A 22,391-nucleotide genomic window follows, 5' to 3' on the forward strand; every position below is an offset into this window, starting at 1 on the left:
ATGAAAAGTTTAAGCGGAGTACATAACTATCACGCATTCCGTTCTCTTCCAAAGTATTTCGCACCATGAGGGCTACATTGCTCAAGATCTCGCCAGACGCCTGGGCGGGGCATCCCCGCTGCAGGCCGACCGGCGGCGGCGGCGGCGCCCCGTACCGCCGGGGCAACGACCGGGAGGCCGTGCGGCGGCGCGGCGACGCTCTCGCTGTGGCCCGGCCGCGGAGGCCGGCTGCCACGCTCTCCGGCGGCGGCGGCCCGCGCGGACAGCGCTCCTGGAGCGGACATGGTCCGCCGCCCTCCGCGGCCGCGGCCCGCGCAGCCCAAGACGGACACGGCAGCCGATGGTGCAGCGCCGGCGGTGAAGGAAGCAGGGAACGTGGCACATTATGAGGCGCTGTTTTTGTGCAGGGATATGCTTGGTAATGTCGCTTTCGAGGAGAGAAACATGATTTTACGGACAGCATTGCTTGAAGTGCGTCACAGACACTGTCCCGTTTGTGGCATTGATGGCTTCATGGCCAAATACGTTCGTGGCTCCATGGCTAAATATGTCAAGGCATCAAGTTTTCATGTGGACGCGTATGCTCTTTGTAAAACGAAACTTATTGTAAAAATAGCACATAGCCACAGACCGAGCGTGTGAGCTTATTTATATCCCACAGCAAAATGCAACAAATGTACGTTTTCCCGTCAAGAACTCGTTCAAAGACGAGGTCTCACTGCGGGGAGACTGTAGACACAAATGTCACGTGACAAATGCGGTCCGAAATTTACACATTCTTCACTTCAGAACCCTATTGCAATTTCAACACGCTGGACGCTAAAGACATAAACTGTTCGGGTGCATGAGCGGTTGAATACCTGCGTGGATTGTCCAGGTTTAGGTTAAATGCGCACGGCTCGGAAACACCGCGTTCACTGGCGCCGCGGAACGCTGGCCGTCGCGCGAGGCGGGGCCACAGCAGGTGGTTCGGTCGACGTGTTGTCAGCGCGCCCGCACAGTTGCCGCGGTAACGGCGCTCCGTGCTGGTCACTGTACTGAAGTCGGCGCTAAGTGTTGAGAAGCGCAGGGACCAAGTGAGCAGTGTTTTTCAGATTGGCTGGACTGACGCCGTAGGCGAGTAAGGAAAGCCGCTGCTTGCGCCGCAGCGCTAGTGAATCGAGTCCATCCTCTGCTATGCATCAGTGCCTGCCATACACCCGCGGCCGGCTCACCAAAATGGCGCGGGCTGCTGCGTATCACTAGTGCAGGGTGGGGGCGGACAGTAAAAAGGTGTGACGCAGTGTAACGTGATAAAATGTCGTTCGCACAGCGTGCGAACTTCTACGACACGCACTGTCTGCGATGTCGCCATACAGTGTACCAAGTGGACAGAGTCGGTCCTCTGAAGGACTTCACGTTCTTCCACTCACAGTGCTTCAAGTGCGCAGTGTGTGGCACCAAGCTGACGCTGAAGAACTACTACAACAACCAGAACAGCCAGGTCGACAAGGAGGTGTATTGCCAGAGCCATGTGCCGAAGATCACGCCTGGCCAGATCGACGGCAACGCGGTGGGCATCCGCACTGCGCTCAGCGTGCCGAAGTCGCAGACGTACGTCAACGAACAGATCCGCGCCGGCGGCAGGGCCAACATCGATAATGAGGCGATGCTCATCAAGTCAGTGCTCAACACGAGCACCAGCCATCCGCCGCCCTCCAACGGACACAGCACGAGCAATCACAGTGACTACAAATACGGACGTTACGACGCGAGTGCGCTGCATATTCAACATGCCCTTAAGCAGACCGTGCTTCAGAAGGGCTACAAACGCGAGGCCAAGCCCATCACCGAATATTTGGTAAGTGAGCCACACCCATCCCCAAGTATTTGGTACGTGATCGCTGCCCTGCTGTCAGGTGCACACATGTAGGACAGCGGCCTCAGGCCTCAGAATGCGAATGCTATGCGCGCGGATTGTCGTTTGCAGAGATGCTGACAATTGCAACGAACGCGAAACGCTGCCTGAAAGTTACATAGGCATGGTTACTAGTTCTTCAATATTGTGGTATCTTATTTGAGCCAGCCACCCAAAGACATCTGGAAAAGACCATGCGGTTGAGCCGGAAGCCTCGCGGAATTTGTGCATAAATATGTGGGCAACGCCAATTGGCTCGTAGCCATAACTTTCCTTAGAGGGATATGAGATAACCCGAAAATCGAAGATTTTGGCCGAATTGCTGCCAAACCGTTGAATATTAACTGTGAACTTCTTAGCTCAAGAGAGGGATACATGCCGCGCGTGGCCCTTGGGCACACCTAGAAGTGTTCATCTCGTCCGGGGTCGTGTTCAAGGAGAGGGGGTGAGGCAACGGGAGCACACGTCCTCCTTAAAAAATGTGTATATGCATTAAGACGCAGCTCAAGAAATGTTCACATCAAAACACATTAAAAATCGAGCTGGACACCTGCAAAAAGCACATTGAAAACATGTGACGTTCACGCCTTGCAAAACTGTCGTCCGCTTGCGGCACACACAAACGAGCTTTCAGCAAAAACGCTCAACCATGTTATGGATATATATATATATATATATATATATATATATATATATATATATATATATATGGCTTAATGTTCAATGTAGAAGGACCAGCCAAACTTCTCCGCCACCACGTTAATCAATGCGATATGTACGCCACCTGAGGCCTGCACGAGTTCCGGGGCGCGTCAGGTGAGCCTGCACTAGTGTCAGTGGTGCGTCAGGCTGGCGAGCGTGGGTACGGCTGGGCAGGCTACCTTATTTGGGCAGAGGGACAAGTGTCGCCTGGCCAGCCGGTCGCAGCGCTGCGGGCAGCTGGCCAATGTTTGTCGCCGGCCGAGACCTGGTCCTCAGCGGATCCCTCTCCGGCTCTCGTGACCGATGGGCGTGGTTAGCCACGCGGGACCTCAGACAGGTGCCCCGGGCCGGCGGCCAGACCCTCGGCTCCCCCAGCGCGGGTGGTGCTCAAGCATGCCCTCTGAGCTGGCGGTGATGTCTAACATACACCGCCTAACGGACCGCCACGTGACAGGCCGTTTTCTTTCCTCTGCTGCTTTTCTCTGCAGCTCAGCTGGGCCCCGACTTTCATCAGGCGAAGACGGACAGCTCATCCGGTCCACAAGCTGACACCTGTCCCATTCCGGCGCCAAAGACCGTGTATGGCCATTTTACCAATCATCATTGAGCGCTTCGGTAGAGGTTGTGACTATCGGGTTGGCCGCTGCCGCCTCCCCGCGCAGGCCGGTCCCCAGCGGCCGGACAGGCGGCTGTTGTTGACGGCCGTTTGGTGCTGGCGGACGCGCCGCTCCACTGACTCCGGCTAGCGGCTGCTGCTATCTGGAGCGTGAGCGGGCCACCGCGGCCGGCCGTCCGGGCCGCGGCTCGATCGGACTCGTCTGACCCGACACCGCCCGTGCTAGTCCGGTCCGTGCATATGGGTCACACCTGCGGCGGGGCGTGCGTGCGATCGGCGCGCCGCCCAGCTGGACGGCTGGGAGCGGCGAGTGAGCGGCCGGTGGCCGACATCGCTGGCCAGCCCGTATGGGGGCCGCTACCTTTTCTCGGACGGTAGCTACCATCTTCTCCGGGGCGGTGATCGTCACCTTCTGCCGGGCGTCGACCGTCACCTTCTCCCGGGCGGCGGCCGCCGCCTTCTCTCGGGCGGCGGCCGCCACCTGTTCCCGGGCGATGGCCGGCACCTTCTGCCACTCCCCTCTGACCGGTGCTGGCCCGGGGTGTCGCGGCTGGCCTCCGGCCGAGGCCGTGCGCTGCGGTGACGGTGCGGGCGGCACTCGTGCGCCGGCGGTGGCGCCGCCGGCCTGGCCCGGCCCGGCCGCCGCTGGCCGGCAGCCATCTGTGGTGCCGCTGCCGAGCGGCCGGCCAGCTGGCGCCGCGCTCCCACACAGCAGAGCAGGGACCGTCGCTGAGGCCTGCGCCGACGGCGGCCACTCACGCCAGGCAGCCGCTAGCCGCCGCGGCCGCTATGGAAGGCGGAGAGGCAGTGAGACATGGACCGCAAGCCTGCTATAGGGGGGGGGGGGGGGAGGGGACGGTCCCCCATCTGCCACAAACGGCAATTGCTTCGTTATCTTAAGTGTCTGGGGGCATAGTTTTGAGAATGTGGTACTCTCTCTTTAAGTTACTAGCAAATTGACGCTTTCGCAGGAAACTATATTTGAGGACACCACACAACTCGTTGTAAAGTCGCTACAAGTGTCAAAGGTATTAATGTTCCTGTCTGAATAATTTCCCAATGCTCGGTATGTCGACTGTAGATGCAGTCGGCCGTTAATTGGAGCCTCCTTATTGACTGCCAGGACCGGTAGCTTGACCAGTGAGGACCAGTCGGCTGAAGGATAGAAGACGACGATTGCGTGGTGGGCTTTAATGGACTGCATTGTTTTTGCTTAGAATAAGCAATCAATAAATGCCCAAAAACATTGACAGGCAACAATTTCGAATCACGCAAACCACTCGATCTAGATGCGCTGCGTACGTGTGACCCCAGCCAAGTGTGCGCTTGACCTCCATACTCTTCTGCGAGTGTGGAGGTCGTACGGTGGGTCAGAAACAGACCGCCGCACTGCACAACAGAGGGCTAACACACAGCTGTGGCACGGGCCAACGCAGTGCTTCAGAACGTATTAATATAGTTGAGCCAATCGAAGGGCCGCTGAAAACAGAGGTTAGACCTCAAGGAGGCTCCTAGGTGTAATGTTTGTTTCCTCATGGGCATGGGGCACTTGCGTTGAAGCCCGAATGAACGTGCACTTCACCATCGCCGAGGGCCAAAAGTGTGCTGCTCACAGATGTCACATGTCCTATTCATCATTCCAAGGCTTGCTTTTTGTGTTCTGAGGCTATGGTAGCATTACTATTACCTTGCGTTTTGCTGATATACTAAGCGCGTGTCACTCGATTTGACATTGTTTTTCCAAACACTGATTTCGGAGAAAAAAAAATCCTGTCCGGATCGTGGTATGGACAACGTATCTCGCGGTAATGAGCTCAGAGCACCACGAAGCGCTCAGCCGCCTAGAAACACACAACGGGCAGATGAAAGAGAACGACAGTACAACAAAAAAGGCACAATTTCTATCCAGTTTTTTTTTGCCAATGGCCGCCATCTTACGCCTCCCCAGCTGACAGTGGCTGTCTGCCAGCTGTGTACGTCTGTCGGTTCCTCCCCGCTCTTGCCGCTCGTGACAGTGAGTCTCCTCACCGGGCCATTCTGTCGGCTCCTCCCCGCTCTTGCCGCTCGTGGCAGCGAGTCTCCTCACCGGGCCAGTCTGTCGGCTCCTCCCCGCTCTTGCCGCTCGTGGCAGTGAGACTCCTCACCGGGCCAGTCTGTCGGCTCCTCCCCGCCCTTGCCGCTCGTGGCAGTGAGGCTCCTCACTGGGCCAGTCTGTCCGTTCCTCCCCGCTCTTGCCGCTCGTGGCAGTGAGTCTCCTCACCGGGCCATTCTGCCTGTCCGTCCCGTCCGCGCCGAGTCTGGCTGCGACGGTGCGTCACCGCCAGACAGGCCGGCTACGGCGGTGCGTCACCGCCAGACAGGCCGGCTACGGCGGTGCGTCGCCGCCAGACAGGTCGCTCCGCTCGGCCGGCGGCCCGGCGGCGGCGGGTCGCTCAGCTAGGTCGCTCCCGTTACCTCAGCCCGCTACCGTGCGCTCGGCTGACTCAGCCGGTTCGCGCCGGCGGAAGCTAGTGGCGGCCCGGAGCACTCCGTATTGATCCGCTCTTCACTGAGGCTCCACCGTGATAAAGTACCAAGCCGGCTCCGGCTCGCTCAGACAGCAAGCGTTCACTTGATGTGTGCCGGTCTCTCCTTCGCCTGGGGTAAATGAGTTCGCAGTTACGATCACCGGACACCATTTCAGCCGCTGAGTGAAATTGATCCGAATTCCAAAGCAGTTTTATTGTCGCGCGGCGGCAGGGGACTGCCGGGAGGACCAGCACAAAACACGACCGCTTGGTCATTGTCAACCGCACATCTATGGCCCTGCACTCTGTCTCCGGCGACTCCGGTCAACGGCTGGCGCGCGGTGCACCATTGCCGCCGCCTGAGGCGTTTGGCGCCTGCCGGTTCCCCTCCCCCTCCCCATCGACGCTGCCGCTACGCCGACGCCGCCAATACGGGGGCCGGCCGGCTCTGCACGCTCGCCAACCTGTCGAACACCTGTCGCCGGCGATCGATGCGTCGCGCGTGGATCGATTGTGGCGCTTTCACCGGCGTCATGGAGGTGGCGGCGCCGGGAGGGGCGCTTGCACTGGCTGCCGGCGGGGGCGGGTCACTGCCACGCCTGACCCGCCACCACCACCACCGCCGCAACCGCCGAGGCCGCTTCAGCGTCGTGCCAGCGGCGGCCTCCACGGTCGGGCCATTTGCATAGCTGCCGGCCCGGGAAGAGAAAGTAATTTCTCCAGCGCTTTAAATTCTTCGCGACTAGTTAGATGCTGGGCGTGGGTGATCCGACTGCCTCTTGCGCCCATGTAGCCCAGCTGCGGCTCATAGCTGGAAGCTGTGAGAGCTTGGCGAGCTCCACCGACAGAGTGAACAGCGGCTGCGTTTGAGACTCCGATTACACACTTTTTCGTTGGTCTGGCATTCTCACCATTGTTCACATCAGCTGTTGCTCTAAGTCTTTTCGGTCATACCCGGCCATGCCAGAAGGTACATGTTAGACCTTCCGATGAGTGGTCATTGGATGTGATGCGATCTGCATGCCTGCACGCTGAGGCTACTTTCGCCTTTAGATAATCATCTCCCTCTCTCGTTTGTGCATCTCTTGGTTTTCACTCCACAAGAAAGTAGATCGGCCCTTTTAAATCGCAATGACAGCCCCTCTCAAAGTCGGTTTGTTCTCGCCCACGCTATTTGGCTACATTCTAGACAGTGGTAGATAAATTATCACGCCGGGATAGCATTTAGTTGACCACATTTTTGGACGTTGCACAAATCTTCATCAGGACAGCTAAGCATTATGACGTAACTCGTTTCTGATTTTGAGGTGCGATGTTGAGCTGACAGGGTATGCATATTGCTACTACCACAGGCACATTTTTTAGATTGTCCCATGTATCGGGTTTGTCCCGGCGCATTAGCGGTGGTCCGCGTCAACTTTGTTCTGATGGGGCGGGGGAGAGGGGGGGGGGGGGGCAGGCATCCGCCACCTGCAGGTATATTCGGATTGGAAAGAGATGGTATATAGAGAGATGGAAAGGAAGGTATATTCGGATTGGAAAGAGATGAATTCAACCTTGTTCGGTAGGTCATACCAATCTTAACAAGATGCACCCGGGTCATTTTCGTGTTTGAGGTTAAGGTCAAGGTCATATCAGGCATCATGCCAAACGCCGCCTTCGTGGTGTAGGGAAGGATGTTGGACCCGTAATCCAGGGGCACTGGGCACGAGTCCCAGAGCGGGCACATCGTTTGGCTCGACCTGAACGGCCGTGCCACAGCAATGTGGTACACGTAAAACCCTCCGCATTCCTGTCCGTTGAAAGGGCGGAGGCAAAAATACCCCTTTGAACTGGACGGCACGACTTGGGTGGTGGGTTCAGGATGCACACAATAAGCTTTGCTTAACAAGTGCACACTCTGAACCCAAAGCCAGCGTGCAAACTATCGGGGATATATTTAAAGTGTCATATTTCTTTCTTTCACGGGGTTTGCTCCAAAGAATGCTTCTTGAGCTCAAACTTACGTGGACCTGTGTATCCAGTATAGTATAAGAACTGTATGTTAACGATTTGCATCATCCAAGGATATTTGACACAGAACAGCACAGTCATTTTTTCATGATGAACTAGAAGTGTCCTTGCCAATCAGGGGTGTTCCTTTTTTGCCGGCGGCAGCCGGTGGCGGTGTCAGAGCCAATTGGGAAACACCTTAATTTGTTTTAACCTAGGCAGAGACCTATGTTGACCTTTCTGAGGTTACAGCATCACGTCTGGATAAGAATGTGGTTCTGGTCGAAGGAGCATATTGGGTCTAAGGCCAACGAAAAACAAACCTTACTAACAATAGGTCAGTTTTCAAGATCATGCAAGGTGAATGAGGCAACCATCTAAAAAAAATATGTTTGCGTCATCTTTTTCACATAAAATAGTGCCATTGACATTATGGAGTAAAGGAGCGCATGGAACCGAAACATACCGATAGTGATGCACGGTGTTCCCAAATGGAAATATAAAATCAAACAAATTTCTCCTCCAAAACAAAAGAAAAAATACTCCGGTCGGTTTAGTGACCTAAAATGACATTTGATCTTAAAATTCCACTCGTGGATTAATAGGCGGAGCTCTTGGATAATGAGCAAGTAAATCCGGAAATTTTTGCCACCACAGTGGATGTTACCAAATGGAGAGGGCCTGAGGTCGAGTTGGGCCAGTGAACGATGGTGATGACCACAATATGTTATTGTAGGTAAGGGAACGACAACATTCGGTAAACCAACTAGGAAGACCAAAGAAGGACCATATGACAACACATTGCTGGATTATCTCAAGTTTTATCCACAGTTTGGCATAACATGCTCAAGCGAAAACTGCCTTAGGTCGCTGACCTTACATGACCTGGGCATAACTATTTCAGAGTAAGCGTGAAATTGATGTAAGAGATAACGTAAACATTTCACGACATACGCTGCTCTGCAGATATTCTCGAGAAGGTCATGAAGGACAAATGTATTCACTCCTCTCGTCAGTGCTAGGGTTGACGCGATTCTACATCTTGCGCCAGAAACATTAAAATCAAGTCGGAGAGGTGTTCTGCGTGATGTGCCTATTCTTGATCTTTCCATCCACGATTCTTTTCACCCCTCAATGTTCTCCGCTCCATTCATTCATCGCTTCCTCTCTCTATCTCTCCCTCTTTCTTTTTTGATTCCTCGCTCTTCCTCATCTCTACCCCCTCATTTTCCTCGCAAGGGCCTCTGGTCCTTTCTCTTCCTTTGCGTATCCCAGTTGTTTTCCCCTCGGCATTATCAGGCCGGCATTCCTCCATCGATTTCCCATCTCCCTTTACTGCCGCAGCTGTTGGCTGGGTCCTTTCCCAAAGCTACTTGCGCTCTATCTGCTGCCCTTGCTTACTGAGCCTATGCGCTGGCGAGGAGCTCTCTGAACTCGTGGGATCCTTTCACCATCTCTCCGCTCTGCGTACACCATGTTGTATGTTCCTATCCTCTGGATACCGGAAATGACTGGCGTATTGCTCAGCTCGCCCGACTTCCACCGCGCTCTCTCCAGAGGCGTCCGCTCCTCCTCGCTGTCTACTATGCACGGCTGGGTGCATCGGCCCGCACGGACGGCGTCTGACGCGACTTCAGAGGCCGCCCTCTCCCCCCCCCCCCCCCCCCCACCTCTACTCCCACTCCCGTCCGGCGGGCTCAAGGTCATCCGCTGGTACATGGCGGAAGGGGGGGGGGGGAAGCAGGCACGCGTTGGGCCTGACGCTTGGCCTTGTTGAACCAATTCCGAAGTCAGGTAATCCAGTTGTGCCGATTAGCAATAGGCCCATATCTCTGCTCATTGTGCTCTCTAAGAATTTTTAGAACATTTAGCTTGCTCACAGCTAACAGAATATTTCAACGCGACGGGGCTGTTCCATCCATCTCAGTATGTCTATGGGGTGCACCACTCAACCGAGAATGCCGGCCTCGTCGCATTCAAACACCTGGTCACCAACACCGACGACGGTCCTGTATCGTCGGTAACGACGATCGATCTGTTAAAGGCGTTTGTTAGCGTCGACCACGACGCCCTGCTCATCAAGCTTTCTTGGTATAGCGTCACCGGTTGGATGGTTTAGAAGTTATTTGAGTGGTCGAGGGCAGCTGGTGTGTGGACGACGGCTCACCCTCCCAGGTCATGCGGTGTGCCCCAGGGCTCAATCGTGGGTCCTATTTTGTTCCTTTTGTTTACCCACAATTGACATGGATACTTGACTCATGGCTGCCTCATCCCCTACGCTGACGGCACTCTGCGCCTGGACGGCGCGCCTCCTGACGGACCGGGTCTCGCCGACCTCAAAATCATGCGGGAGATTCAGTACCGGTTCAGTACCAGCTCTCTCTAACTGAACGAAATCAAAGCCGCTCTTATGCTCGTCGGGTCAAAGAAAAATTTAAAAGGTCAGCTGACCTCCCTTTTGAAGCAAACGGTTCGGCTGTGCATGCATTGAGTCGCATTAAAATTATCGGCTTCATAGTTGCTTGCAGCCGGTCATGGGGCGTCAATGTCTCGGGCATCGTGAACAAATGCAATGACATCCTCGTTTCTCTATACAATCCCGTCATGACTTCACTTCAGATCTTCACGAAATTATCATTCAGGCGCACGTGTTCTCTTATATCACGTCCATTCTGTGCGTGTGGGGTGGTTCGACCAAGAGTCAACTACACCATAAAAAAGACAATCAGGATCAGCTTCGTTGCAAAAGTAATTACCAGCTCCAAAAGGCACCATCGTATAACTCCGGCTCGAGATTCCCTTGCTTGGCCGAGGATCGAGGCCATGGTGACGCGCCGCAACGTGATTAAAGTGTTTATGGCGCTGAAGGAGGGGAGCGCGCCTCACGGGGTCCGCGCGCTTTTTGAATCATGAGCCACTGTTTCGACCCGTCAAACGCGCGCCTCGAACAGAGATAGCCTGCACCTTCGCAGACACTGATTGACCGCCACACACAGTTTCGTATCAGACCGCAGCTGCCTGGAACCGCCTGCCATCATGGGTCTGTGATGCCACAAGGCTGAACGCATTTGTGCCTTCATATGTAATGTGACTGACCATTGGCCACTGACCACTGATCTGATCCGGCCCATAGTGCATAGATAGCTCTACTCATTGTTCGTATCATTTTATTGCATATTTTTAGCGTGAGCTTTTTATACTGCACCTTTTAGTATGCAGTTTGAAACATGACCATGACCCGAAACCGCAAAAGCCACCCTGTGGATGGTTTCCGATATGCTGGTACTAATTATGATAGTCTGATACTGACGCTGGCTACGCAGACTGGCGCCGCGCGCTGCCCGGCCTGGTGTCGCACATGGAGTGCAGAGGCACAACAGATTCTGATGACCAGAGTAGACACACCACAATGGGTTGTACATGAGACACGTGGCCGCACATCGTAACGTACACGATTCGCAAGACCCGCTTGACCAGCGGACACTGACCACACGTGGAGGCGCCGACCTTACCAGACCCGCATGACCAGAGGGTGCTGACCACACCTTGAGGCACCGTGACCTTACCAGACCCGCATGACCAGCGGACGCTGGCCACACGTCAAAGCGCGCTGACCTCGACAGGTAGGCCGGCATCGACAGAGTCGCCGCCCTCGTTGACAATGGACCCGGACAGTTGCGGCCAAAGTCAAGGACGAGGTAACGTTGTTTGCTGTCTGCAGCGCGGACTCATTCGCAGCCGCGCGGCGGGCTGTCATTGAACCGGTATCCGTCCACGTGGCACGTTGGTGCGATGATGTCGGCCGTCGGCCCTCTGACTCCGGTGAGCCTGCTGGCTATCGGCGCCAGCGATCCGTCACCATTTGGCGGCGTTCGGGGCCGGAAAGCGCCGCCAGCCGGCCGCCTTTCCGTCGCCATGCGCTCCTGTCTGGTCACCAGCTGGCTGCCACCGATCGCCACCTGACTGCGGGGAATGCGGTCTGTCTGCCGAAGTCGCAGCACAACCCGGCCACTGTCGGCGCGAAAGAATGCGGTCTGTCTGCTGAAGTCGCAGCACAACCCGGCCACTGTCGGCGCGAAAGAATGCGGTCTGTCTGCCGAAGTCGCAGCACAACCCGGCCACTGTCGGCGCGAAAGAATGCGGTCTGTCTGCTGAAGTCGCAACACACCCCGGCCACTGTCGGCGCGAAAGTGACCTGCAGCTGCGAGAGGATGCGAGAGCGTGGCGGGATGCCAACGAGGACATATTAGTTTTTCGCTTCCATGTCTAATCCATCGTAACCTGGGGCGTGCGTTTCTGGGCGTGTTTTTTATTCAGAGCTGGAAACTAAACAAGTAAAATATTGTTTCAGTGTTAATAAGTATTTTAAGAAGTATATTTTTACCCAGATACCATCCTCTCGCGTCGCCTCTGACGCGCAGCTCGGAGGCCAGAGGAACGGGGTGTCTGTCCATCAGTCGAAATGCGGTGCGTAAGTGTTAGCAGACTGTGATCCGCTAGCTGTTTCTAGCTTCTCGCCCAGGTCCTAGACGTGGTCAAACCTGCGATGGCGAAATTGACTTTTGCAACAACGTTAATTTTTTATAGGAGAAAACTCGGCCCATATTTATGAACTATGGCTGTGAACCGAAAGGCACCATTGGACGTGCAAGAGAACCGGGGTGGTGACTAAGGTGGTAATGACAGCCTCTGGGACGTTTTGAAGCACACGCGACAGGTGGGCCAGAATGCCGTTACAATGGCGGCTCGGCAGTGACACATGTGCTCACTATGACATTACGCGGTCGGAGGTGATGCCCAAGTTCGGCACCGTCTCGCACGGTTCCAGCGTGGTACCTTAAAAACTAACTAAAATATTTGTGAACCTTCGAATCGGGTCTACGAACCGCAGTCGAATCCCATTTCAGCAGTGACTTGGTCACTAAACACTTAGATCAATTCCGAATCCGATTCACCCCACGAACCAATGAAGCTGAATTCAAATCCGATTCTGTCCAAAATGAAATTGATTACGGAGACGGATTCACTTTTGCTGCAGCCAGACACAAGTCTGTTTTGCCTATGTCAGGTCCATGCCGTTCGTTTTCTGCATGGTTGGACTGGTGGTTCAGTGGACGCCAAAGCCCAGTTCTCCATCGGCAAAGTACTTACCGGGGTAGCTATCTATGACGTCACACACAGGCGATTGCACGCCGAGGCGTAGCGACTGCTGTGACACACATACCTGTGGTGTCCTAAGGTTACAACATGTGGACGGCGTCTGACAACGGGGAACGGGGTCCAGGCGCGAAGGGCACCTGGGCGATGGCAATAGCGCTCTCACCAGATGGCAGCACGTCGGCGGCCAAACTTCTGCTGAACTGAGCCGATTAGCATGATTAGCAGGTATACGGACGCTCGCAGCACTCACTTAATATGGTGGAAGTCCGTATTGCCATTAATCTTAATGTGATGCCGATAGTCCCTCTGCTCTTTAAATTGATCGCTCACAATGTTGAGCCGTGTTGCGCCGCCGCGGGTGGACTCAGTGTCAGCTCGCGTGCGGCCATTGGGGCTTGTGTGCAGTTAACATGTACATACAGCGGACGCACACCGTGTCATGCTCGACCCCGTGCTGCGTGCTACACTGCATTTATTAGAGCGCTTTTGAAAACGATTTGTATTCATGGATATCACCATGTGGAAATCACCATCATGTATTTCATGGCGCATGTCCTTATATGGATACCGCCTCTCGCGAGAATTGCCACCAGCTTCTGATCCGAAACGGCTGTTTCGTCGGGTTGGCAATCGGACGAGCTGTGGACCCGGTGGACGGTGATCATCTGCGGTTCCCTGGGCCGCCCGGTGCCGGATCGGACGAGCTGTAGACCCCGATGGACGGTGATCATCTGCGGCTCCCTGGGCCGTCCGGCGCCTGACTGAACCAGGCCCGGGCTGCAGTGCGCCGATGCAGCACGGCTTGGATGGCGACGCACTCGCTGTTTCGTCCTCCAGGTCGCCGTCTGCGCAGGGCAATGTCACCGCGGTCACATGGCCAAATGGTCTGCCAGATAGTGTCATCAGCTGTAGTCTAATGTTAGGTCTAATCTCATGTCACTCTAATGCTAGGGACGTTGGAGGCTGTGCAGCAGATAGTGGGGAGCAGCGCGGGAAATGTCCTCTGGGAGCAGGGCCGGGTCCGCTTCGATTCGACACAGGAGATATCCGAGTCGACGCCGGGCGCTGGGAATGTCATCAGCCAGCGCCGCATCGTCGTTCCGTGGCTCAGCACGGCGACAAGGCGAGGACCGGCGGCGGCCGGCTGCGTTGTGCGCTGCAGGCCAGCATCGGCCCTGCGTGGTGTTGTTCCTCGGTGTGCGCTGCACTGGCGCTGAATACCTCAGCTCTCTGTGACTTCGCACACAAAGTGAGGAAACTGCAGCCGAAAAACTGAATGCGCCCCATTCAGAGGGCATGCGGAAGAATACACACAACGTAAGTGCAAACGGGGCTGCACCAATGGGCAGTGTAGGAAGCTGATCCTGGTTTTCCTGCCCGCCCCTTGTTCTTGAAATATCCAAGTTCGAGGTAAGATTGCGTGTGGCGAATGCTTCCACGTTAGTGGTTAGGATCCTATTGTTGGGCAAACAGGTTATGTGTCAGCTTTCGTGCAAGCAGGAAGTTGGCATTGCGTTAGATTACTGATTGCATACCCTGATATAAAAGTTGTCATAAGCGTTACGTATTTACTAAAGTTCGCTGAGGCCAGGAACAGCCGTGTTACAGGCTCTTGTACCAACTGTCTCGTTGGTGCCCCTGATCTGTGAAATTGTTGAGAATCAAGCCCCAATGAACACAAGACACTGTTATGATGCACAGCGCCCGCACCAAAACAACTGTCGTTGCGTAACCTCGGGCCGCTGGCCTGACGTGACCAGGGCTACCGTCCCGACCTGGCCAGGCCGTGCATGACGCGGCACGGCGGCGGACCGGGACCGGTGGGCTGTTGGCCGGCCGATGGAGGGCGGCCGGCACCGCCTGTCGCCGCCCCAGAGGGCGGTGCGGGGCCGAGCCGAGAGCCGAGACAGCCCGGGCCGGCGGCGGCTCCACTGCCGACCGCCTCACTTCGGCAGAGGTCTGCTCTTTGCTTACGCTGGAGCGGACGTCGGCTCTCCCAGCTCGGCTCTGGACACGAGGCAGCTTTGCACGGCAAAGACATCACCTTGCCTGCTGCGTACTGTTTCGGCTGTTCAACTCTGCCTGGCGAAGATGTGGAAATGTCTGAGGAAGTCGTCCTTCCTGGCTCAGTGAGATCTGACATATCCGTTGCACGAACACAGAATGTTGAGGCGCATTGGATTTGCAGAGCCACTAAAGCTATCATCTCCCAACGTAGAAAAAAACGGTTTCAGCCAATGTAGCCGTTGTCGCACCGTAACGTGACATTTCCCGACCCGTGTCTATTGACACGGCGATGGTCACGGCGGTGGGCACACGGCGGTGACATGGCCTGCCGGCCCGAGTTTGTCTCTCCTCGCGCGCACGGCCGTCGTCAGATGGCTGGCGACCTGTGGCGGGCCAGGCCGTGGCGGTGCACGTGGCCGGTCGCTGGCGCCGCGCGGCGTCCCCTTCCGGCCGGAGACCGAGTCGCCGACCGCGGCCGGCGGCGGCTGGCGCGCCGTTAGGCGGGAGACAGCTGTTCGGAACCACCGCACGGTACCGGCCTGGTGACGCCGCGCGCGCCGAGCCGCCGCTCCAAGCGCCGCCTCGCAGTCAGCTGGGCTCGGGCGCAACCTTGGAGCCTCATCCAGCGAGGGGCGCCAAATGACCAGAGCAGGCAGCGATCTCTGGAGGCTGGGGCTTTATTCGTTGTCATGGCTTTCCATCACCTGGAGCATTAATGACGCTACCTTGCTAAAAATACATTTTAAACATGCGCGTCATTCGCGCAGTGTTTTCCTTCCTGCAAACTGCGTCTTGCCATTTAACAACCAACGCAGGATTATTATGCTATTAGATTACCTTGAGCGGCTAATGAGATGCATTCTTAACCTGCTGTAATAAGCTGATCCACCAGATTACGGCTCCCATTTAACTTCGAACGTTTCGGATCGCACTCCTGACCCGTCGCGTGACAAAGGCAGCTGCTAAAAGACATGGTGCTCACTGTCTCGCGGCAAACACTCGAATGGAGTGGTGCCGAGCGCCGCCCAGGTGTCCCTCTCATCTCTGCCAGTCGGGACGGGTCTGACGGCCGGGGTCGGAACGCAGGCTCAGGACATTTGCAGGGAGTGGGGTGTTCGCCTGCGGCCGGTCGTCTCGGGTGCCGAGCGTCCGGCGCTCGGTGTCGGCGGACACGCCAGGGCGCACGTGACTCACTGTGACGAACTGGTGCGGAAAACATGTGCGTGCGGGCTGCTGGAGCGGCGCCGGGTGTCACGTGCCGTGATGTGCTAGGCCACCGGGCGGGCTCGGTGCCGCGCGTGCGCCGTAGGCCAGCACGCTGCCGACTTCCCGGCCAAGCGGCGTCGGCCGACGGCGGTGGAACGGCGTCAACGAGAGAGATGCGTCACGGTCGGCTGCTATGGCAGCGTCCGTTGTCGCAGTGCCTGCATTGTAGTGGCAACACACCATGATTGCGCCCATGTGGTCATGACACTGTGACACCACACAAGGAGAACATGACACCGTACACCTCTGTCACAGCGCGGGTGTCACATCGTGCGCCACCACTCATTTTTAATACTTGACTCCTGCTTTTTTCGTATCTTCTGACATCAAGTGCATCTTGTATCATTTCAAGCTTTTTAAGTCCAAAGATTTCCAAAATATGTGTCGAGTGACCCCTTCCTCCTAAACGTATTGTGTGCTTTGTGTATTATGTGTCAACTTCACCGGTTGACCGCAAAATATAGCTGCGACCAACTACTTTGAGACGTATTTCAAGTTAGAGCCTCTTGGAGTTCCGTGGGCTGTGGTTACCTGGATGATGTGGGAGAGTAGCGTGTCCACTGGCGCTGACGCGGTCGATGAGCTGGTGGTGGGCAGCGTTTCCACCTTCTCTGTTCGCTGGCGAGAGGCTGGGCCGCCGTCACGCTGGCCGTCCGGCCGTAATCGGCCGCCGTCACGCCGGGCTAGTCCGGCTGGGAGCCGTCCCCACCGCACGGCGGCGCTCGCGCCGGTGACGCTGTGACAGACAGGGGCACGCCCAGGTGGGGCCACGCTGGCGATACGACGCCGCGGCACGCTGCGGCCTCCGTGTCCCGAACGGTGCTCAGTGGCGCCGCCGGTCCTCGACCGTGCGCTCGCCTGGCAGCGAGATGCCAACAGCCCCGCGTCCGTTCTCAGTTCTCCCCCGTACGCCGGCAACAGTGCACCTAACTCTGATTTCGTTTCCCTAGGGCAGCTTTTGAATCCCAACGAACCCCTAGCAACTAAATATTGGCACTGCGCTTTGTCTGTACCGTTATGTTACCGCATAGAACTGTGTCATAGTGAAAGCACCATTACCACGTAATCACTTCCCATAGGTGTTGTGGTCGTGCGGAGACCTTGCAGAAGCATTACGACGCAAAGAGAATTGCTGAGACTAAAAAAGGCTGCCACGTGGATAAGGGCTGCGTGGTGCAACCTCGCACATATTTATGCAAAAGTTTTCCGGTGAGCCCATCTCCCTAGGTTACTTTGCGTTCAAAGTTGAGGGCTCCCCTAACGTTTGAGTCATTGCAAAAGCGCGAGGAACAGTTGGTTGGACGGTGAGTTACACCAGTTGATGCTTGCAGCGCGCGCTGGAAGGCGTGGCGTGGTTAGTTCCATCAGACCATGGTGTGTTGCGTCAACCGGGTGTTTTTGAACGTTGGTCTGGCCGAATTCCGTGCTGTGTTCTTGTGCTTCACCGGTTATCATGCAGTCTCCCACCATCTTGGCAAAGACTGCACAAGACCGTAGCGACTAACACCAGGAAGATTCCATAGGTTTGTTTTCCGCGGTACTACCCTAAAACGACAATTATGTTGTGCGAATATGTGCGGAGATCCCACAAAAATCCTAAATTCGAAGTGGAAGTTTGAAAAAAACATAAAACCATAGCCTGAGTCCCGAATGATCCTCAGGCAATATATAAAGACATACAGATATCCAGCCAACAAAGAGCCACAAGGGCCCATCGAGGTTGGCCTACCTCAGGTTCTGTACACATCCTATACATAAACGTAAAAAGAGGTCAAAGATTCTGAAGGGCTCTGGCAAAATCTTGGAAAAGATTCACGATCCTGGAAACCCTTTCGTCTAACTTTGGGAGTGGATTTCGGATCCACTCCCAAGGTGAGACCTTTGCGCATGGTTGCAAGGATGGATGTTGGATCCTGGAAGAGCAAAGGCCCGGTACGCGGGGGTCTGATCCCAGGACGTATCTATGTGGTCTATGGTACAGGCTCAGATTCTTGGGCCCGCAATTTAACCAGCCTAAGCCAGCAAGCTTTTATCAACTTGTTGGCTGAGTCTGTTTGGCTTCCGTGTTGCATGCTATGAAAAGACGCATTATAAAGATGAAGTGATTATGAAGCTAGGTGGCAAGGATGCTCAGGCAAAAAACAGGGAGGGATTTTTTCAGTCTATTAGTGCACCAGTTGGTCTTGGTAGCCACCATTTTGGTAGCCTGTCATAACCCTCAGCCTAACTTTCGGAAGACACTTCAAGTTGCCACAGTTGGCTAGAAGTTTGTTTAAAATTTATATCATTGTGTGAAAATGTTTTAAAGGTCGTTAAACAAAATTTTTGATAATGTCTAGATTCCAATGCATCCTTGGTCACAGGTTTAAAACAGGTGGATCCTTGGAGGATCCACCTGCTCATAGGATCCTATTGGAGGATCCTTCAAAGGACATGTGAAAAATTGAAATTCCATTGGCCCCTCAACAAAACTTAACAGGAATCCTGGATCTCAGAGATGCTTCGAAAAGCTTCAAAATAGATTCCTTATCTTGGAAAGACAGAGATCAAGGACTCAGCGATCCTGTCGCGTAATCTATTTCTGGGATCTACGAACACGTCTGGTCATACGGATCCTAGCATTGGGCTTGTTTGTAGCGTGCAAGTTAAATCATTATGTGTGGTGGCTGTGCAGCGCAGTGTGTATCAAATGAATGTTTCGTTAAAAATGCCCCAACCAATTTGTAAGGCGCAAATGGAAACGAAATCGTTTGTGAATCTTTCCCAGTAAGCGTATGCATCGGAAACGGTCCAGTTTTCTCTGCCGTATTGGTTCTATGTCACTGCTATATCGGACGAAGAAGTGAGACTGTCAAGGCCTCGGCTCATACGCTTACACGACAGGATTCACAAATTACAAACGATTAAGCTTTTGCTTGTGACTTTGTGAATTGTCTGCCCTAACTTGCTGTTATGCTGGATTGCTTTCTCCGTTCCTATGTTTGCTCGCATTATGCTTGCGATCCAAAGGATCAAGCTTTTTTCATATCCGCAGGAAGCTTTCACTTGACCCGTTTCCAACGGGGGCTGCGATGGCAGTGACCCCCACAGTTCAAGCCACAATCAATCACCGAACAATTAGTGGTGAAAACATGCAATTACCCGCTACGGTATAAGCCTTTCGCTTCAGATTAAACGTCCCTAAGGGTTTCGCAACTGATGATAATATTATCTCGTTCAAGCATGGAGCACTGTTGGTAATGTTTTGACGTGAACAATCCTGTTACATGCATTCGCTTGGCTCGCATCGTGAAGGCAATGTAACACAGTTTCCCTTCTTCTTACAGGACAAGGCCGAACAGGAAGAACTGGAGAGGATACACAGAGAAGAAGAGGACAGACTTTACCAGAAGTTCGCCTCGCAGAGAGAGCAAGAAGACAAACGATTAAAGGAAGAATTCAAGGTCAGTTGGGCTGACAGCGATGAGATATGTACACACTGTATGTCATGGAGCGAATGGCCGCATACGTACATGACGGTAACACAGGTAACCGCAATGGCATGCGTTATTTCGGCATTTTACTCCAATTATGGAGAACAATGGGTAAGTATGCCGTGTGTGCAGTGCAATGCCGCCATTGTCATAAATATTCGGTTGAAAAAACATTGGCTGGACTTGGCCAAGGACGCTGTTGTTCGTGCTGACAGCATGGAGTGACGACAGATATGCACTTATGGCTTTTGGTTCGATTGTGGGATGGCACCTTTTGGTCTAAATTAACACGAGATATTTGAACTGTCGGTCGCACTGAGTGTGAGAGGACGTTGGTCTGGATATGCCACTATAAAGTTCATAACATTCATTAAGATATTCGTGAATAAATGTTAACAATTAGAAATACGGGGAAACAATAAAAACAAATATATTAAAACGTGCGACGTAGATCGACGCCACGCGAAGGGTATGCTTGTTTCCGGCGCATCAAACGGGATTTTTAGCGAATATTGGGGAGGCTTGCTTCCTTCATCATTGTGAAGATTTGCATACGCCCCGATAGCACGTGCCGCAGTGCGCAGCATGTTCACGCAGCACGCTTGCACTTATGCATGGTGTGTTCCGTTGTCATGCGTGCAGGGAGGCCCAATGCGTCCCACCAACACACGTGCAGTGGTGCCCTACATCTACCATAGCCACACATGCGGCCATGACCGATGTGTGACGTCACTACCCATGCAGCGACGAATTCCTATGCATCATCCTGCGCGAGTCACCACCGGTGCAGTGGTGACTGGTTGGTACGTCCGACGGCCACCCGTGCGGCGCTGCCCAGCCAGCGGGCCGTCGCCAGCGGTGCAGCGGTGCACGGGGCCGCGCCGGTGACGGCGGCATCAGTGACCCGGCCGCCAGCCGTCCCCGCGCCGCCACCGCTAACGGGACCGCTCGGTGCCTGCTCTCTGTTAGTTCCGCCTGACAGACCAGCCACGGCCGGCTATCTCCGGCGCCGCAGAGGCGGCGTCAGCGGCGCCGGCCGCGCCGGCCGCACCATCGTCTGGCCTCGGCCGCGCGCTCAGTACGCCCCTGATGGACCGGGCCGCTGGATTCCGAGTGTCGCATGCGTGCGCGCGTCCTCGATTTTCATGTGTTGGCCCGCCGTGCAGCCAGAATGACCGGTTGAATGGCTATGGCATTGTGGCGCCCGTCGAAGCAGGCCATTGTGACAACGCAATTATGCGGTGGCGGCTTCTCTGACCCACGCTTCCGACCTCGCCTTGGCGGCTGGCCACGCAGCGCAAGCAAAGAAACGAAGCCGCCCGCGAGGGAACGTGTCTTGCGTTTTAACCGATTCATGCATTCAAAAGTGTCAATGCACCGCTGCGATCTGCATAAAGCGAGTCAGTAGCCAGGCTGACCTCTGGGTGGCATCGAAGCGAAGAAGACCAACTATTTGGATGGGGAGGCGAGTAGCATGGCGGTGGACGGAGACGGATTGACATTCGCAGGAGACAAACTATGATGGCGCCATTCCTAGGCATCAACGGGCCGTGACAGGGATGCGCCTTCATGAGAATCTGATTATTTTCAAGACGGGGTGACGTGGATTTGTTCAGCATTTCACTCCGTGAAACATTTGTCAACTGACGCAGGTACTTAATGTAAAATACTTGTCACCGGCCTGCTTCGATTGCCCCCAATCGTGTCGTGTCGCTGTGACAGCGCCTGGCTCGGCTGAGCTGGCTACCCATCAGCGGGCCAGCCTCTGCCAGCGGTAAGGTGCGGACGCTGTCTACCCTGGGCTGAGTTGGCCTGTTCGGTCGGAACGCTGTAACTGGGCGCATACTGACCCGCCAATTGTTGCTGGGTTCGACATGCCGCAGAAACAAAATTTGTTTTTTTGGGCCTGAATATTTTGTAATTCAATTTTGGTCTCTAATCCGCTATCCAGGAACATGTACTTTAAAGAGATTGTTCCCATTTGCAGGGGGTTTTGAACCGAAACGGCCATATTGAAGATCTTTCGATGCAGCTCACGGCCAGACCCTTTTTAAATCCTAAAACCCTCTGGTTCCTGAGCTTAAAGACCGCAAAGTGGTGGGAGAGTAAGTTTAGGAGAGCATTTCAAATTCACCTTGGAACGCATGATGTCACAATAATTTCATTTAAATCCTGTCATTCGATTGTACGTGCGTCGATCAAAGCCAAGAAAGATCTTACTTTCGAGGCGCTCACACATGGTGTTCGTGAGCACGATTTTCAGACATAACGGCTGGCAACTGGCTCTTAATCAATGTTGTGCAAGGTGCGATGACGTAATCAAACAGTGGCGTATTGAGGGGCATATTTATTAAATAGAGAAATTATGTTGTCTAGAGCAGTCTTCCTCACTGGAAAGTACACCAACAGTTATGAGTGAACTTTTTCATCCTATTTGATGCGTGATTCAATATCTTCAAAGTGGAACACTCCCCTTAAGTAAAGACAAATGACGATGGTGCAATTGCATGGTTGAATTGTGAGGCCCTACCAGATCCGTGAGGATATTTACGCATCCATGCACTGGGATATTTGTGATGTCGTGGGTCTTCAATAACGCAATCAGTGAGGGCGAAGCAGTGGTTTACAACGCCTTGATCGGTACCCATACTTGGGAGGCTGCCTTCTTAGCTGTCTCCAACAGCGGCCGGTCGCATCAGGCCCGGGCGGACGGACCCAGCGGATTCCGCCGGGTTTGACCGGGTGTCATCCGCCCCCCCCCCCTCGACCCC

At 54.6% G+C, this 22,391-nt stretch overlaps 1 protein-coding gene across 1 annotated transcript in view; it reads left to right on the plus strand.

Annotated features, from left to right (window-relative positions):
• Positions 1 to 857: 857 nt before the first annotated feature.
• The window catches only part of Hil (peptidase hillarin), a 31,540-nt gene continuing 10,006 nt past the window's right edge, over positions 858 to 22,391 (plus strand). Inside the window, exons 1-2 of the mRNA XM_037231014.1 lie at positions 858 to 1,840; positions 19,474 to 19,590. Of these exons, the coding sequence (XP_037086909.1) occupies positions 1,298 to 1,840; positions 19,474 to 19,590 (660 nt within the window). The 5' untranslated portion in view covers positions 858 to 1,297. The remainder of the gene's footprint in view (positions 1,841 to 19,473; positions 19,591 to 22,391) is intronic.

This window comes from Pollicipes pollicipes, unplaced genomic scaffold, assembly GCF_011947565.3.
Source record: "Pollicipes pollicipes isolate AB1234 unplaced genomic scaffold, Ppol_2.1 Scaffold_6686;HRSCAF=7923_pilon_pilon_pilon, whole genome shotgun sequence".
Classification (NCBI taxonomy): Eukaryota; Metazoa; Arthropoda; class Thecostraca; order Pollicipedomorpha; family Pollicipedidae; genus Pollicipes; species Pollicipes pollicipes.